This window comes from Natrix helvetica (genome assembly GCF_964273705.1).
Source record: "Natrix helvetica genome assembly, chromosome: 7".
Classification (NCBI taxonomy): domain Eukaryota; kingdom Metazoa; phylum Chordata; class Lepidosauria; order Squamata; family Natricidae; genus Natrix; species Natrix helvetica.
This window is the reverse complement of record NC_138558.1, coordinates 15,575,686-15,593,929: the sequence shown is the minus strand read 5'-3', so window position 1 is coordinate 15,593,929 and position 18,244 is coordinate 15,575,686. Positions and strand designations below refer to the sequence as shown.

General features: G+C 43.7%; 1 protein-coding gene across 4 annotated transcripts in view; it reads right to left on the bottom strand.

Annotated features, from left to right (window-relative positions):
* The window catches only part of CCSER1 (coiled-coil serine rich protein 1), an 814,997-nt gene that overhangs the window by 668,043 nt on the left and 128,710 nt on the right, over positions 1-18,244 (bottom strand). For all 4 annotated transcript variants that reach the window (XM_081959555.1, XM_081959558.1, XM_081959556.1 and 1 more), the window contains exon 2: positions 800-2,112. In XM_081959555.1, coding sequence (XP_081815681.1) covers positions 800-2,069 — 1,270 coding nt within the window. In that variant the 5' untranslated portion in view covers positions 2,070-2,112. The remainder of the gene's footprint in view (positions 1-799; positions 2,113-18,244) is intronic.

The following is an 18,244-nucleotide window of genomic DNA, read 5'->3' as shown; positions in this document are numbered from 1 at the left end:
CAGGAGGTGGTGAGCGCGCACAAGACCTGGTGTCCCTAGGGACTACATTATGAACCCTTCCTTTCTCCCAGGATGCCAGCCCTTATGCTTGCTGCCTCCTATGCGCACAGGCATCCCCCCCCCAGGCCATTAGCGATGTTGATCTGGTCATGCCCACCGTGGCTATGCCGCCCCCCAAGATCAACCACAAGCCTGATGCAGCCCTCAATGAAATTTGAGTTTGACACCCCTGTATTACATGAAGATCTACCGCTGTGGAAAAGGCTCTAATGCTGGGAAAGGTGAGGGAGAAGATGAAGAGGATGAAGAGCAGCAAGGTAGATGAACTTGGTTACAGTGGCAATGAGCGCATCATTGGGAGGCTTGAAAGAAGAAGGAGGGGAGACACTGTCATGGAGAAAATCGGTTTATGTGGTCAACAGGAGCTAAAAACAACTAGATGGCACATAACCATGGGGCTGCTGCAACAGTTGTAAGTGCAGAAAAATGGTCATTGGTCACTTTTTCCAGTGCTGTTGTAACTTTGAACAGTTGCTAAATGAGCTGTTGTAAGTTGAGGACTACCTGCATATTTTTAAAAAGCCTTTGTAAACCCAAATAATTTGGAAAGTATCACTGATCATTCAATTATAAGACCTCTCACTAGTAACCTAGAGAGGCCAAAAAGCCTCATCTTCATGCCATGCCAAGCATAAATGATGCTATCTAAATATTATTCGTGCATACAGTAATTGGAAGGAAACACATTTGTATGAATGAACATTTTTTAAGAAGGCAGCAATGGTTGAACAATACATACCCTTGGCATGGTTTATGTCATTGGCCTGCTGTGTTTGAAAGGACTGAGGTTCAGAAGACAAAGGCGTGGTCTTAGATTCAATGCCCAGAAAGACTTCTCTGACATGTTCCGTTACTCTTCCTTTTTGTTGGTCCCTCTGCAATCTCTGTGCTTTTGGAGAACTTTCAACTACTTCTCCTTGGTTTAAGACAAAGGTTTTTAATTGTGCTTTAGCTCCTGAGTTTACATCTTCTAGATGGCTGGTCTGTTTAGCAAAGAGCTCCGGCAATAATACTTTTGTATGCTTTCGATTCGAATCAAGGATTTCGGAGAAAGCGCTGGATTCAGCGAGCAATACATTTCTAGCCCTGTAAGTTTCCGCACAAGGGGAAATACTCTCTGTAAGGTTTGTTTTCCTTGAAAGAGGAGAAGCAGCAAAGGTTTGAGAGGTAGATACATTGTGGGCCAAGGTTTCTGGGTGCAAGTTTCCACATGCAGGCAGCCCGTCGACCTCTGAAACAGAGTCCTCCGTCAAGGCTAGAAACTCTGATGGCGTCTGTACGGTTGTCAGATCGGCGGAAAGCAAAGAGCTGCCTATACATTCCGAAGGAGAAGACTTTGCAGACGTGGGATCGGGTTCAATGTTGGATTTAATCTCCAGCAAACAAGAAGAGGGTTGAACAGAGGAAACCGATTGACTCTGAGGGGCCAGCTTTGAGAATCTGTAGTGTGTTGAGAATGACTTGGGGAGAAGCTTCCTTGAGGAATGTTTAACAGACGGCTTGCTTTGGGCCTCTGCAAAGCCAGAGTCATCGCTTTCGTTCTTCCCAGAACTTATGCAGTTGATGAAAACGTTCTTGTTGGTGGAGGGCTCCCTCCCCTTTTCAAAGTCCTCCGTCAAGGACCGTGTGATCTTTTTACTTCGAGAACTTCCAAAACTCACGGAATGTCTGCTTCTGTTCTTGGCATGTTCCTCCAAACCGAGCTTTTGCAAAGTGTTGTGGCCTGACTGGGCACCATTCAAAACGCCCGCATTTTGGCAGGAGGACTCCGTCTTCTGATCACTCCCCTTTCTGTGATGGAAGCTAATGGATGGTGTCCGGAAGAGACTCCTTCGTTTGCCTGTGCTACCTGAACTAGAATTGGTGCTGGAGGGAGAAGAACTGTGAACACCAACGGTACTGTTGGAAGTTGGTGACGATGGGAGGGAATCATGCCTTCGGTTAATACTTCTCCGGAATATTGGCAAACGAGAGACAATGATTGACCGCCTCGATGTCGAGTCACCCATCAGGACCCTGTTGTGCTTGGCTAGGCCCAGCCAATAATAAAACCTGTTTGGATGAAAAAAGAGACATTATTATTGATTACTAGCTGATAACTCAGCGTTGCCTGGGTATTTATCAACTCGAAGCATTTGTCTGTCAGGGAGCTATTGAGAGGGGCCTTTCTTCCTCCTACTCCCATGCCCATCATCCCTGCACTCTCCCTTCCTCCTCCCATATGCTCCTCTTTCCAGCCCTGTCTACGATCCTGGCACTTTGCCCCAAATCCATCAGGTGCTTCCCCATTGGTCCACTGGAGGGCGAACATCACAGCTGGCTTTCCAGAGGAAGCTGCGAAGGAACTGACATCACAAACAATTGCCGCTCTAGAAGCCCCACTCGCTCTCCTTAACAGGCCAGGGGTTCCAGAGTTATGCTGGAACACACAGACACACACCCCAGGGGTGTCTTACCCCTCCCCCCCCAGTATTTTTTTTCCAGAGGGTAAGTCATCTGTGTACCAAGTTTGGCTGAAATTGCTAGAGGTGCTCCAGAGTTATGTTGGAACATAAGTACATTAATAAATTTAAAAATAATAGAATATATATATATATATATAGATAGATAGATAGATAGATAGATAGATAGATAGATAGATAGATAGATAGATAGATATAGATATAGATATAGATATAGATATAGATATAGATATATAGATATAGATATATAGATATAGATATAGATATATAGATATAGATATAGATATATAGATTAGATAGATAGATAGATAGATAGATAGATAGATAGATAGATAGATAGATAGATAGATAGATAGATAGATATAGATATAGATATAGATATAGATATAGATATAGATATAGATATATATAGATATATATAGATATATATAGATATATATAGATATATATAGATATATATAGATATATATAGATATATATAGATATATATAGATATATAGATATATAGATATAGATATATATAGATAGATAGATAGATAATGTTACAAAAAGACCCACAAATTCATAGACACATTTCAATTTCCTGCCTATAGAAATGACATTCAGAATCAACATGCGGGGGGAAAAAACCCCACAATGCAACCAAATTCTCACTAAGTTTGATTCAGGCTTAATCTCACCGCTTACTCTCTTCTGCCTTCAATTTTAATTTTACTTTTGATCTTTTTGGGTGTTCTCTTCTCTAATAATAAAATTTATCTCACCAATTCGACATACTTTCTCTCCCGCTTTCCTTCTATTCTGGAGCTGTCCCAACTTCAGCAGCTTCAATGGCTGCTTCTCTGTGGCTGGAAAAAAGAGCTTCTCCTGGATCAATCAGGGATTTTGCGATGTCCCTGAGTTCAGCAGGATGTGCTCTTCTCTATCACTGTCTCTACGGGAAGGTTTCGGTCCAAAAGGACCGTCCAGTGGCAGAGATATCGACGGTGATCTTGAAGCTCCAAGATCGCACGTCGTATCGTCACGTCAGCCCCGCCTCCAGCCAATGCAACCAAATTCTCTATGTATTACCGTGAATGCCTCACACTTCTGAAATAATGTGGATGTCAGGGTTCCAAATAATACACCTATTGCAAACAGAACTCTGAGGTTGATTCGTCGAAGAACAGCTTTATTTGGAGATATCATCTTAGCACAGGCTGGTGGAAAACCAACTCTGAGAGTTGCCGCGTTTTCCACCTCATTAAAAAGTGAACGTTTCCTGCTCTCCCAAACAATAAGTCGCATTGCCCAATCTGGTTTCCTGGTTACTTTTCTCCTCTGGCCAGCCAGTTGTTGGTATGTCTATTTATTGTTCAAAAGAGAACTATTTTGTTTTGGCTACGAAACCCCAGTTATCTCTACACCCTGCTCAGCTCCAGGCTGTGTCAATCCTGAAGCCACATGAAGAAAATTCTCCATAGAAAAAGCTACAGAAAAGAAAACAGCCACAGCCAGGTCAGCTTCAGGGTTGACAGTGGAACTGAAACCAAATTCCTGAAACTATGTTTAATGCTAGGGTCACCAGAACCTGCAAAATGGAACTGAAGGCATATCTTCTCAGGATATAGGCAGCCTTTGTTTAGTGACCGCGATTGGGACCAGTCACCAAACAAAGCAGTCACCAAGTAAAGCCACAACTCTGTTTATGATCTTATTTCAGCTTTCCCTGGTGGCGCTGTGGTTAGAATGCAACATTGCAGGCAAACTCTGCCCACAGTCTGGAGTTCGATCCTGAAGAGACGCAAGGTTGACCCATCCTTCCGAGGTCGTAAAATGAGATCCCAGTTTGAAGGCAATATGCTGATACTGTAAACCGCTCCAAGAGTGACATAAAGCACTATGGGGTACTATAGAAGTAAGTGCTATTGCTACTTAAAGACCTTTGGAGGTCATAAAAGTGAGGATTGGTCATAAAGGTACTTTTGCATCACCAACATACCTGGGAAGGTTCACTATCTAAGGCAGTCGCTAAGCAAGGCTTATTCGAAGACATATATTATAGACCAGTATCTACAATATCCTTGGAATCAGGTGCTTTAATTACCAATATTTATTCCATATACAAGATTTATGCCATGCTTTTATCAACCATCCCTCTGTATATCTACAAGAGGAGTGTCAAACTCATTAAATTTCCACATTGAATTTCACTCTGAATTGATTTAATTGATGATTTAAGATGGACAAGAATTGAAACACACACAAACACACACACACACACAGAGGGAGGGGGGAGATACCCTGTAAATGTCTTTATACATTTATTTTTACAATAATATTAAGCAGCAGTGTCAAACTTGATTTCATTGAGGGCCGCATCAGGGTTCCGTTTGACCTCAGCTGGGCGGAGTGGGCGTGGCCAGCTCACTGTCATTTCTGTCGAGGGCGCCTGTGGTGGCCCGAATGCTCTGCCAGAGAAAACAGGCTTCTGAGCTCCGTTTTCAGCAGCGATGGCCTCTTGCAACCCTCTGCCAGCAAAAACTGAGCTAGGGAAGGCCAAGGGCAGCACACCCGAGTTCCATTTTCATTGGCAGAGGCACTGAGGACCAATCCTTTGCTGTTTCCAGGCCAGCCCCATGGGCCAGAACTAAGCACCCCATGGGCCAAATCTGGCCCCTGGGCCTTGAGTTTGCCACTCCTGATCTAGAATGTCCTTCTTATCTCTGCTGCTTGCGTATTGGACCTGCTGCTACACTATTCACGGGATGGAGAATGAAGAATTGTCCTTGCTCAACTTACTTGTTTTCATCCACTTCAGAGTGTCCTGTGACACAAGTATTCCCACACAGTCAATCAAAATCTCCTCTATCCCTTCTAATAAAGCTATTCACTTTACCAAATATTTACTCTCCTTCAGTGATCTCTTATTTCAACCTTGCCAAGTTCATTTCCAGTTAGAAATTCTCATGGTCTTATGTATTTGTCTGAATAAGGAAATTATCCTGTTTGTCTTCAGATTAATCTTGCAATGCAGTCTACCTAATACACATTTGAATGGAAATTAGTTTTTTACAGGACACTCCCACCTTGTGTTTACTTGCTCTGATTGTGCAGTCGGACAGTGAAAATTGTGATAAATCCATTACATCTAAATGTAAACAAACTTTGGTGTTTTCAAAGAATATGGATTAGGAACCCAATTCCACTCCAGATTTGATAGTGTAAACCTTAAATCAGTATGCACCGTGTGTTTCTACCAAGCAAAAGTGAACCTCTTAGAATACAAGAGAATGAATGAGCTGGAAGGAACCTTGGAAGTCTTCTAGTCTAGCCCCCTGCTCAAGCAGGAGAACCTACCTGTTTCCCCCAAAATAAGCCCTCCCTGGATAATAAGACCAATCGAGCTTTTGAGCACATGTGCTAAAATAAGCCCTCCCCTGAAAATTAGTATTAATATTGCAACACAGCAGCAGCCATGAGGTTACCATGCTCGCCGCCTCCTGTACTCAAAAATAATAAGGCCAAGCACTTATTTCGGGGGTCAAAACACGGTATGCTATTTCAGATAAGTGACTGTCTTCTTAAAAGCATCCACTGATGGAGTGCCCAAGATTTCTGGAGGCAAGCTGTTCCACTGGTTAAGCGTCCTCCATTCAGAAATCTTGTTCCTGTTCTCCAAGTCATCAATGTTCAATAAACTTTCCCCATGTGAGGTTTACAGAGACCACTATAAGAGCCAAGTTATCAAGCAATGGACAGTCGTAATGCAAGACTGAGGTGATGTTTAAGCATTGTCTGGCTTAGTAGCTGTGAAAACCTGCTCCTTAAGAAGCCATAAATAGAATTGATCCAAAATCACTGCTGAAAAAAACAGAATTACCTTGCTAAGTTCTGAAATCTCTTTATTTCCCACTGAAGAAATTAACATTATGTTAGAGCAGAGGTTCCCAATCTTTTTCGGTTTGCGGCTCCCATAACACTTCGGATTTTTTCCGCGGCTCCCTTAATAGGTACATCCGATTTTTTTTAATTTTTGACTTTTTAAGGATTTGGAAGTCTACTTTTTAGTTCGTTAAGGTTAGGTTAATTGAAAAATAAATTAAACACGAGCTTTAAATTCACAATTTATTGAACATCGTTTAATGATTTAAAATTATTAATGGGATGGATGGGCTTGTTGTTCGCTGCACAACTTCTCAAATCTTGGATCAGAAAAATAGCTTTTGAAAAGTAACTTAACCACCACACTAGCCCAGTGGTGGGCAACCTTTTTTTTCAACTGAGCCAAATCTCGCCAAAACCACGATTGAAATTTATTTGGAGAGCCGCTCTTGCTTAGCAACCAAAATTTTGGGCTCAGTTGTGGTCATATGTTGTTTTTCTTTCTTTCTTTCATCTCTCTCTCCCACTTTCTTTCTTTTTTTCTTTTTCTTTCTCTCTCTCTCTCTCTCTCGCTCTTTGTCTCTCTCTCCCTCCCTCCCTCTCTGTCTCCCTCTGTCATTTTCTCTGGGTGTCTATCTGTCTCTCTCTCTCTCTCTCTCTGTATCTCTGTCTCTCTCTCCTCCTTCCCCCATCTCTGTCACTCTGTGTGTGTGGGTGTGTCTGTCTCTCACTCATTCACTTAATCACTCACTCTGTGTGTGTCTCTCTGTCTATCTTTCTCTCCCTCCCTCCCCCTCTCTGTCTGTGTGTGTGTGTGTGTGTGTGTGTGTGTCTCCCTCTGTCTCTCTCCCCTCCCTTCCTCTCTCTCTGTCACTCTGTGTATGTGGGTGTGTCTGTCTCTCACTCATTCACTTAATCACTCACTCTGTGTGTGTCTCTCTCTCTGTCTGTCTATCTTTCTCTCCCTCCCTCCCCCTCTGTGTGTGGGTGTGTGTGTGTCTGTCTGTCTGTCAGTCTCTCTCTGATTCCCTCCCTCACTCCCTCTCTCTGTTCCTCTCTCTGTCTGTCTGTCTCACTCACACACACACACACACACTGTGGTCACCACAGTGTGTGTGTGTGTGTGTGTGTGAGTGAGACAGACAGACAGAGAGAGGAACAGAGAGAGGGAGTGAGAGAGGGAATCAGAGAGAGACTGACAGAGACGAATCAGAGACGTACTTTTAGCTACCTGGCAGCGGTGTTTTGCCTTGAGGGGCTCCTCAGAACTTCCCAAGACTTCGGAGGGAAGTTTACAGCCCTCCCTCGGAATGCTTCGGAGGGAAGCTTCTGCAAAGGCGAGTGGCAACAAGTCTCCCAGGCTTTAATTTGCCGAGCTGTGCGCACGCGCCTGTTTTCCACGGCGTGGAGCAGCGGCGAGATTCTGCGCGGCGAGCGATGATTCCAGGGGCCATCCGGGAAGATGAGGAACGCGAGGGGGACCCTGCCCCCCCCCACTGATGCCCCCCGGAATCATCGCTTGCCGCCCAGAATCTCGCCGCTGCTCCACACCGTGGAAAACAGGCGCGCGCGTACAGCTCGGCAAATTTCAGCCTGGGAGACTTGTCATGCCCGGGCTTTTGCAGAAGCTTCCCTCCAAAGCCCGAGAGGAGGGAGGGAAGCGGGCGCCCGGCTTCGCGGCGCCCTTATGACAATAGCGCGGCTCCCCAGGGAGCCGCGGCGCACACTTTGGGAATCACTGTGTTAGAGCTTTTCATATTCTGGTTTGCCATGGTGATTACTCCTTTTTATGGCATTTATCTGTGTACACTGCTTTGCCTCTTTTTAATAGTCCCATAAAAAATACAATCTTAAGAGATAAATTAGGCTGAGATAGCATACTTTCCAAGCAGCTGCACAGCTAGCTTGGGGTTTGAATTAATGCAGAGTACCAAACAATATTGTCACGAAGCGCCTTCACTGACTGACACAAGATTTCCCCAGTCGTACATCTGCCAATTCTAATATAACGATTGTGACTTTTTTTTAATTCCACAAATTTCGTTTTTATAACCTATATTGAAATTCCTATGCAATCTATGCTGTTTTAAAAGAGGGGGGTTTCTCTCTAGGCTTCAAGTTATTGCTTAGGAGTTTTTTGCAGCTAAATAATTGTAATAAATTGATAGCATATACAATTTGTAACCCTGTGGACAAATCTATCCATAGAGAAAGCACTGCTAAACCCCTGGAGACTACACAGGAGAAGGATAGCATAAAGAGAGGAGGACTCAAAGTAGAACCTGAAAAAATGGAAAACTCCTGTTTTAGAATGCTAGTCTGATAGCTATTATCTTCTAAGAGAGTCCACTGCAAAATTCTATACAGGTGCCAAGTTTCAAAGTGCATCGGAATGTATTTGTGTAGGAAAGTAGAGGTTGTGAATGGAATCATTATACTAATAAAATTCTCCTGGTTACGTTTGTAACCTTTAACTGGGCGAAACGGTGCATCACCGGGCAATACTTTTTGACTCAATGTAGTTCACAAATGGGCTTTCTTAAAGAACGTGCCCAAAATCCAGGATCGATTATTCCTGTTGGAATGAAATTTAACAAAGCTGTGGCTACTTTGGCACCGCCACACTGGGATTCCCCCACACTGTTATGGTTACACGATCATAATATCAAACACTCCCTGCCAGCTTCCCACCAAAAAAAAAAAAAAAACCATTGGGGAAGACAGCAGGAAGTTGGAAGCCACTCCCACTTTCCAATAATTTGTGGTCATTCTGTTTCTCAGCAAGTTTCTCTGAAATGTTGACCCCAACAGGACACACAGATTGTCTAGTGCTGACTTAAGATTCCAGCACAGGATCTACTTATAGAAATTTGTATGATTCATTTACATTCAGGGGTGGGCTGCTACAGGCTCTTCCAGGTTCCCATTATGGCCAGTTTGGAGAACCTCCAAATCTCACCCCTGGCTAGCCCTGCCCACCCAACCCCCCCTCCCGCCCCTCCTCACCAGGAGTCTCCACCCGGCCCACTTTGGACGTGAGATAAGTTCAGGGGCCTGTGCAGAGGTTCGGGGAGGGAGAAAACGGGCCTCCTGGAAGGAGGACCCCAGGGGAGGCAGGTTTTGCCCTCCCAGAGGCTTGAAGAAAGCCTCCGGAGCCTGGGGAAGGCGAAAACACACACATACCGCCATGGTGTAGGAGGCCGACTAGGCCACTCCCACCATGGCCACGCCCACCCAGCAACCAGGCAGAGAACTCGTTGCTGAAATTTTTGAAGCCCACCCCTATTTGCTATTTGCAAACCCAGGGTGGTCACACATAGTGTATACCCTTTCCTTCCAGTTTTTTCCCACAATAATTCAGTGAAGCAGTTTGAGATCAGATGGTGCAATCTTTTGGCACTCTACCCAGAGAGCTTTTATCAAGGGTCCGTTTTCTCCTGAGGCCAGAGCAACGAAACCCTCGAAAGCAATTTATTTATTTTGTCAAATTGAATGCCGATGGTAAAAACATTGCAAAAAGCATGCTCCACACCTTTTTTGAAGAAAGAAATTACTCAAATTGTGCAGATGGAGGCATTGCTGTTCTACTAGGTTTTTTTTTTACCGTATGCATAAGTTCAATATTGAATTTTCTTCTATTCCTGGCACACATATTCGGCATTTATACAGTACAAATTCATTTTGCAACCCACTTGGGGGAGAAGGAGAATTACACATTCAATGAAACAAACAGAACTAATTTAAAAGTAACCTACAAATGACATTTAACGAAATCTAAATTCCTGACCTGAAGAAACGGGCATACCAAACTGCCGATCTTCAGCAAAACTCATAAAAAAGCCATGTTCCTGTTTTTTCCAGAGCTGACTCCGCAGGTTCAGCTTATTCAAGAAACAATGGGGGTCCCTTGGGCACATTTTTTTTCCTAGCCATAATTATTTTTATGCATGCAGAACCGAAAGGCAGAATTACAGCTCCAAGGGGAAAAAGAAAGTGGAGCTCTAACTTTTTTTAGCTGATATTTCATCAGAATCACCATATAATGTCATAATTTATATAAACCTAACAATAGGCTACCTGAATAACAAGAGGTTTGCATTCCAGCATAGAGTTTGCTTCTCACTGGACATAAATACATTCACACACAAATTTTTAACAATAGGCTCACTGCATTGGCAAAATAGGTTGCATGAGAAAAAACTCTAGGTAAAAAAAAGATCCACAGAGGTAGAAACTTATGCCGTATGGTCGATAAAGTCAATATATAGTAAAAGGAGGCTAGGGTGGTGGGTGGCCTAAAGGGGGAGCTCTCACCTCACAATCAGGAGGCTGTGAGTTCAATCCTAGGTAAAGGCAGATATTTCTCTCTCTGGGCACGTTGAGAATATATCTGCTGAATATAACTCTGCTTTGGTGACAGGAAAGGCATCCGGCCAGTAAATACTCAGCTCCATACAGTTTCCCAGACTCCACCCCACAAAGGATAATGGGGTCATTAAAAGATTATGATGATGATTGCAGGAGACCACCGAAGCGGAAAACGGAGCTTGGAAGTCTATTTTGACTGTCAGAGAACTCAGACCAGCAAAGATGCCCCTGACATGAGTGATGATGAGCTGGCCACACTCACCCTGGTCATGCCCCCCCAGCCCCCCCCCCCCCGAGGTCAAACACAACCCAGATGCACCCCTCAATGAAATCAAGTTTGATACCCCTGCCCTAACATATAAATACATGTAAATATTAATCACAGTCCACCTTGAATACATAATGGAAAAGGAGTTCACAAGGTTGATACTGTAGGGAACAAAACTGTGGGTGAATCCGGATGTTCTGATTTTCCCCCCCAAAAAAGAGGGTGAAATTCTGGGTGCATCTTATATACTGAATACAGCATTTTTTGGCTTCCCAAAACCCCGCCCCCTTAGCAAAAATGGACGTGCATAGACTTTAGGAGGCTTCCAGGGTGCAAAAGGGCAAAAACAAGGGGAAAATGGGCCATTTTTTTACCGTTTCCCCCCCCCCAGCCCCCAGGATCACTCTACAAGCCTCCCAAAGCATATGCAAAATAGGCCATTTTTGCTCATTTCTGCCCCCGGCCTCCAGGAGCACTTTGCAGGCCTCTCAAACTCCCTACATAACTCATTTTTCAGAAATAATGAGGCATGCAGAGGGTTTGGGAGTCCTGCAGAGTGCATTTTTTTTTTGTTGAAATTTACCTCTTCAAAACCGTGGTGCGTCTTATACTCTGGTGCATCTTATAGTCTGAAAAATACAGTATGTTCTTGGTAGAATGGAGTGAACTGCCAATAATCAAGAATCTAATTGTTTACAGCATTTATTTGCTAACTGTACTCTGCGGTACATTGGCTTCACAGCCAATAAACACAGGTTTATTGTCATATACCGTGTTTTCCTGAAAATAAGACAGGGTCTTATTTTCTTTTGACCCCCAATATAAGCACTTGGCCTAATTTTTGGGGAGGTCTTATTATTTTTGAGGTGGAGGAGGCGGCGAGCATGGTCACCTCATAGCTGCTGCTGTGTTGCAATGTTTTCAGGGAGGGCTTATTTTCGAGGGAGGCCTTATTTTAGCGCATGTGCTAAAAAGTCCAATTGGGCTTATTATCCGGGATAGGGATAGGGTAGAATTCAAACTGAACACATGTTGAACTTCAGATTTAGTCAAATATCCCCCCAAAATACTGCATTCTGTTCTGGATATTTAATATCAAGATGATATTCATCTAAGCGATGTGATTGAGATCAAGTAAGTGGCATTTGAAGCACCTTTGATGGTTGCCATCATCAAGTAACTGAAGGACTCTCACATTGAAATAGTTTGATAGTACTTGAAAGGGTACACACGTCTTAGAGAATTAAATTAATGAAGTGAAGCGGTCAAGGTTATGAGAAGCAAAATAAATATTTGCTTATAAGATTGTGTCTCTCAGACTAAATTACATAATAAGGTTTTGGTACCCAGGAAGGTGAGCAATACAGAGAATCCATATGCAAATGACATGCAGAAGACTTCATTGGACAAAAGAATTCTTCCTTTAAAAATAAAGAGAGTGTTATTTGTTCCCTCATTTTTTTACATGCAGCAAAGCAGGGACATGATGGTAAGTGAGGTGGTGAAAATGTTGATATACACAGTAGAAGCTCTGCCATTGGTATATCTGGTGCATGTGCATGTGCAAAACAGATTGGAGTGTCAATTCTTTACTCACCACTGCCATCTTGAATTTCCGGATCCCTCAAGATTGAGGGGGAGGGGAAGAGTCACAAGAGGGTCATTACTCATAGTCATTGAGAGTCGGTTTAGCCTGGTGATTTATGAATATCATCTTAAAATGAAATGTATGAAATATCCAGAACAGAATGCAGAATTTTGGAAGATGTCTAGGTAAGTTTAGTTCTTGGATGAGAAGCGAAATGTCTCAAAAAGAAAAACCAGAAAGTCCAGTTGCCTCTTGAAAAAAAGCACCTTTGAGACAATGCATAGGATAGCTTTGGTCAAGATACTGAGGATTTAATAGCTGCCAGCTGATGAAAGGTTGTAAGCTGTAAATTGTAAGCTGATGCAACTTTAGGCAGGCTGATGCAATGAGGCTGATTCATTGCAGCTATGGCATAATCCTTTTAAGACTCTAAATTAATAATAATAATAATAAATTTTTATTTGTTAGCCGCACCCTCTCCTAAAGGACTCGGGGCGGCGTACAATAAAAAACACATAAAATATACAAATGAACAATACATATACAGATAAAAATAAACAATACACGTACGTACACATATACATATACATGGAGGAGGTAGCAAATATATAAAATAGAATTTAAAATTAATAATTTAAAACACCCTCAATTAAATTACAAGATTTAAAAAACCCGTCAGGAGCGATAAGGTAAAACTATGGTTGAGCCAGGCCAGCTAATTGGAAGAGGTGGGTCTTGAGCTTTGCACGGAAGGAGTGGAGGTCAGAGGTAGTCCTGATATCAGGGGGGAGGTCATTCCACAGGGCTGGGCCCGTCACAGAGAAGGCTCTGCTCCTAGGCGTCGCCCCCCGACACTGTTTGGTAGACGGCACCTGGAAAAGTCCCTCTCTGTGCGAGCGAATTGGTCGCAGGGATGTATGGGGAGGTCCACACAAGTGTGTGTGTGTGTGTGTGTGTGTGTGTGTGTGGTCATTAGAGGCTGTTTTTCTCTCTCATTGTGTATTTCATTTCTCTCCTTTTGTCCGAGATGAGTGGTAAGGAATTTTTATCTCCACATGTATGTTTGTATATATTTGTATATAAACCATTATTAACTGTATTAAGGCTCTGTGTGCTGTGTTTTACTCCTGGGTTATCTCATAATAATAGTCACGCTGCCAAACCTCTGACAACTTTCCTGTCTGGTCAACATCTTGTGTACATCTGCTGGCAGTTTCCCATTCAAACAACAACCAAGTGTAATCCTACCTGATTTTTGTTTTGTGCTTTTTTCCAGGTAAGAAAACCTGACTAAGTGGGATTACCTGTTATACTCAGTGAGGCAGGTCACAAGGGGGTTATGTCATCCCACGTGGAGAGTCCAATAAAAATGATCCTAATGTTGGTGCAAGAAACCAGAAACGACACAAGGAGCTGATCAGAGTAGTATATTTGTTCCTTCTGGGATATTGGCAGGAATCTCACCAGACTAATGTACTCACTACGGAACTACTACACAAACACTGCAAAGTTTCAGGGAGACTTTCCTTTCAGCAGCTTCCCCTTTATCAGTGATTCCAAGCTGGCCTGCCTTTTCACTTCTCACACAACTCTGCTTTAGATTACACCAGACCTATGCTCATTAAAATGAAATTAAGGACATAATGGCTGTTTTAGTTTTAAACATGATCAAATATTTCAATAATAGCCTCTATCTATATAAGCTTTCATATTCTATAGCAGGGGTGTCAAACTTGATTTCATTGAGGGCTGCATCAGGGTTGTGTTTGACCTGGGGGGGCGTGGCCAGCTTGACATTAGTTGTGCCAGGCGGGCCTGTGGCGGCCCGAGCACTCTGCCAGTAAAAATGGGCTCCTGAGCTCTGTTTTCTGCTGTGATAGCCTCCTGCAACCTTTTGCCAACGAAAACAGAGTTTGGGAGTGCCACCAGCAGTCCTCATGAGCTCCGTTTTGGCTATGATGGCCTCCTGAAAACCTCCAGTGAAAATGGAGCTTGGAAGAGATGCACACAGCCCCTCATCAGCTCTATTTTTGCCAGTAGAGGCACTGCGGGCCAGTTCTTCACTTTTCCAGGGCAGCCCCGCCTGCCTGATCTAAGCACCCCACAGGCCAGATCTGTCTCCCGGGCCTTGAGTTTGACATCCCTGTTCTAAAGTCTTGAAAAGTCCAAGAAACATTGGTTTGGGTGAATTTTGAATACGATGTTTTTATTCTTGTAAGAATGAAGGTATTTTGCAAATAGGGTTGCTCCTACAGTTATTAAACAAAGGTCATGTTGCCTTTTTGTTTTATTTTTGCTTTAAGTGAATTAAAAAAAAATCAAAAAGTTTTTTCTTCTTATTTGTAACAGCAGACAAAAGCCAATGAGTGGGTTAAAGATTCTAATTATATTAACGCTATGATTCTTACCAGTTTCAGCAATTCATACAAATTATTTAGCCAACGGATCTGATCTCCGAGCCACTTTTCTTCTTCTTTATTTTCAAATTGGATAAAGAGACAAAATAGTGGCTTAACTGCATTGCTTGATTCATTAATTTCTCTGACAGTGTTTCAAAAGCACTCTTAATTGTGTGTGGTTTTTGTGTCTAAGAAAGCCAGGCTGATTTTGATCAGGCCCATTGTGGGTGATCATTTTGAAAACACCTAAAGAGGGAAAATTAATGAGCATTTTTGTCTTTTCAAAAGTACATTTAATTGCCAAGTTTGATTAACAAAGGATTATATGCTGAAAGACGGTGAGAGCGAAGCCTGAACGCAACATGACGTTGAATTAATCCAAATCAATAAGAAATGAAAGTAGACAAAACACTTTGTCCCATCCCCCCCAGTGAACCATTAGCAATTTTTAGATGATATTTACATAATACCAGTATTCTTTCGAATAACTGTACAAGAATAGAAAAATAATGAAACTTAAAAATCAATGCTAGCAACATCCAAACAGCCTAAGGCAGCGATGGCGAACCTTTTTTGGCTCGCGTGCCAAAAGCGGGGGGGAGTGCAGGGGATGGTGCACGGGCGTGCCACACCCATAATGTAATGCTCACGACTCCCAGTGCACATGTGCGCATGACAAGCGCTCCCCCCCATTTTTGGCATCCAAGCCCAGCTCCACCGCACAAGCACACAGGCCGTACATGTGCGGGGGGAGAGATGCATGTGGGGGATCCTCACATGCATGCATGGGGGTGCGCGCACGCATGCATGGGGGTGCATACACGCATGTGTGTGGGGCACCCGCATTGCATTTTGGGAGTTTGCGTGTGTGCAATTTGGGGTCTTTCAGGCCTCTTACACCAACCTCGAAGCCGAAACAGGGTGGAGGCGGGGTGGCCTCATGCACACACACACACACACCGTGCCCCGTTTTGGGCCTGGAACATCTCCTGCACCAACGTGGAAGCCAAAAATGGGTGAGGGAAAGCAGGGCACATTTGCAGGGGGCAGGGCAGGGCAGGGCAGGGAGCATGCGTGGAGGGATGGGCACATGTGCGGGGGGAGGCTGCTTGCGCGGGGGCCACTCGCAATGCATTTTGGGGTTTTGGGGCAAGCTTTGGTCACTCAAAACACCAAAACAGTTAGCCATCACTGGTCTACACTTTTATGTATTTTGTCAGCATGGTTCTAACATTGGTTTGAGGTCCCATCTATTTGGTTTTCAGATAAGCTAGAACAGAGGTGTCAAACTGGATTTCTTTGAGGGCCGGATCAGCATTATAGCTCTCCTCCGTGGGCCGACTGGGGGGGGGAGATGGCCTGGACAGCCTCCTGCAGCACTTTGCTGGCCAAAATGGGCCACGGAGGGCCACACACACAGCCCCTGCACAGCCCGTCTTCGGCCTAGACGTTCTTCTGCAGCACTTTGCATGCCACCTCCCACCCCCCGTGCCCCGTTTTGGCTCCAGAGGCACCGCATGTCAGTCCTTTGCTATTTCCACGCCAGCCCCGTGCGCCAGATTTAAGCACCCCGTGGGCTACATCTGGCCCGCGGGCCTTGAGTTTGACACCCCTGAGCTAGAAAGAAAAGCAGGCCTTCCCGGGGATTTTTTTTTGTTCTTAGCTATTTTATAAAAACTGAACATTAACTAATATAAATACAGAGATGTATGCAAACAACATGTCCAGAAAGAAAATCACAAAGCTTGCAGCTGTAGTTATGAAGCTAGAGTTGCCATCAACTTGCTCCTTCCCTTTCCCTCTCCTTAATTTAAAAGTTTGAAACTTCAAACGTTTGCAAACACAGTACAGCTCTGTTCTAGCCTGACTTTCGCAGGATGGAGCAAAAGGTAGCCAGATTACTCAAATAACCCTAGTTCAAAATATTGCACAAAGGTCATAAAGCAGAATCGACAGATAAGAACCAAGATCAAAGTCAGTCCTAGCTTCAGGTAAAGAGTTCCAGTATCCGTAAGCAAAGAACTGTCAACTTTTCAAGCTTTAGCATAGGTCAAGTTATCCAAATAAGGAATGAGTTCAAAACAGAAATCACTGTCTATCAGGTTGTCAAAGACACTTATTTAGTCCTGATTGCACTTGGAATAGAGATTTGTGTATACCAGAAGCTCTCAACTCCTACCCTAGGTACAGTTGGCAGTGTCAAGGCTGATTAGTATTTGGGACTAATCAGAAGGTGCCCACTACAGAATAACAGAATAACATAATTGGAAGGGATCTTGGAGGTCTTCTAGTCCAACCCCCTGCTCAAGCAAGAGACCCTATACCAGGGGTGTCCAAACTTGGGAACTTTAAGACTTGTGGACTTCAACTTCTAGAATTCCCCAGCCAGCCATGCTGGCTGGGGAATTCTGGGAGTTGAAGTCCACAAGTCTTAAAGTTCCCAAGTTTGGACACCCCTGCCCTATACCATTTCAGACAAACGGTTATCCAATATTTTCTTTAAAATCTCAAATGTTGGAGCAACTGCAACTTCCATTCATTAATTGTTTTAACTCTCGGGATATTTCTCAGTAGTTCTAGGTTGGTTTTCCCCTTGATTAGTTTCCATCAGCTGCTTCATGTCCCGCCTTCAGGTGCTTTGAAGAACAGGTTGATCCCCTTTCTTTATAACAGCCCCTCAGATATTAAAACACTACTATCATGTCAACCTTCTTTCCATTAAATTAAACATACCCAATTCTTGCAACCATTCTCCATATGTTTTAGCCTCCAGTCTTCTAATCATCTTTGTTGCTATTCTCTGCTCTTTTTCTAGAGTTTCAACACCCTTTTTACATCGTGGCGACCAACTGAAAGCAGTATTCCAAGAGTAGTCTTAAAGCTAGAGGTTCCCCTCGCACATATGTGCTAGTCATTCCTGACTCTAGGGGGTGGTGCTCCTCTCTGTTTCAAAGCCGAAGAGCCAGCACTGCCCGAAGACGTCTCCGTGGTCATGTGGCCGGCATGACTAAACAACGAAGGTGCACAGAACACTGTTACCATCCCACCAAAGGTGGTTCCTATTTTTTCTACTTGCATTTTTACCTGCTTTCGAACTGCTAGGTTGGGAGAAGCTGGGACAAGTAACGGGAGCTCACTCCGTTATGCGGCTCTAGGGATTCGAACCGCTGAATGCCGACCTTTCTAAACGACAAACTCAGCATCTTAGCCATTGAACCACCGTGTCCCTCCTTCT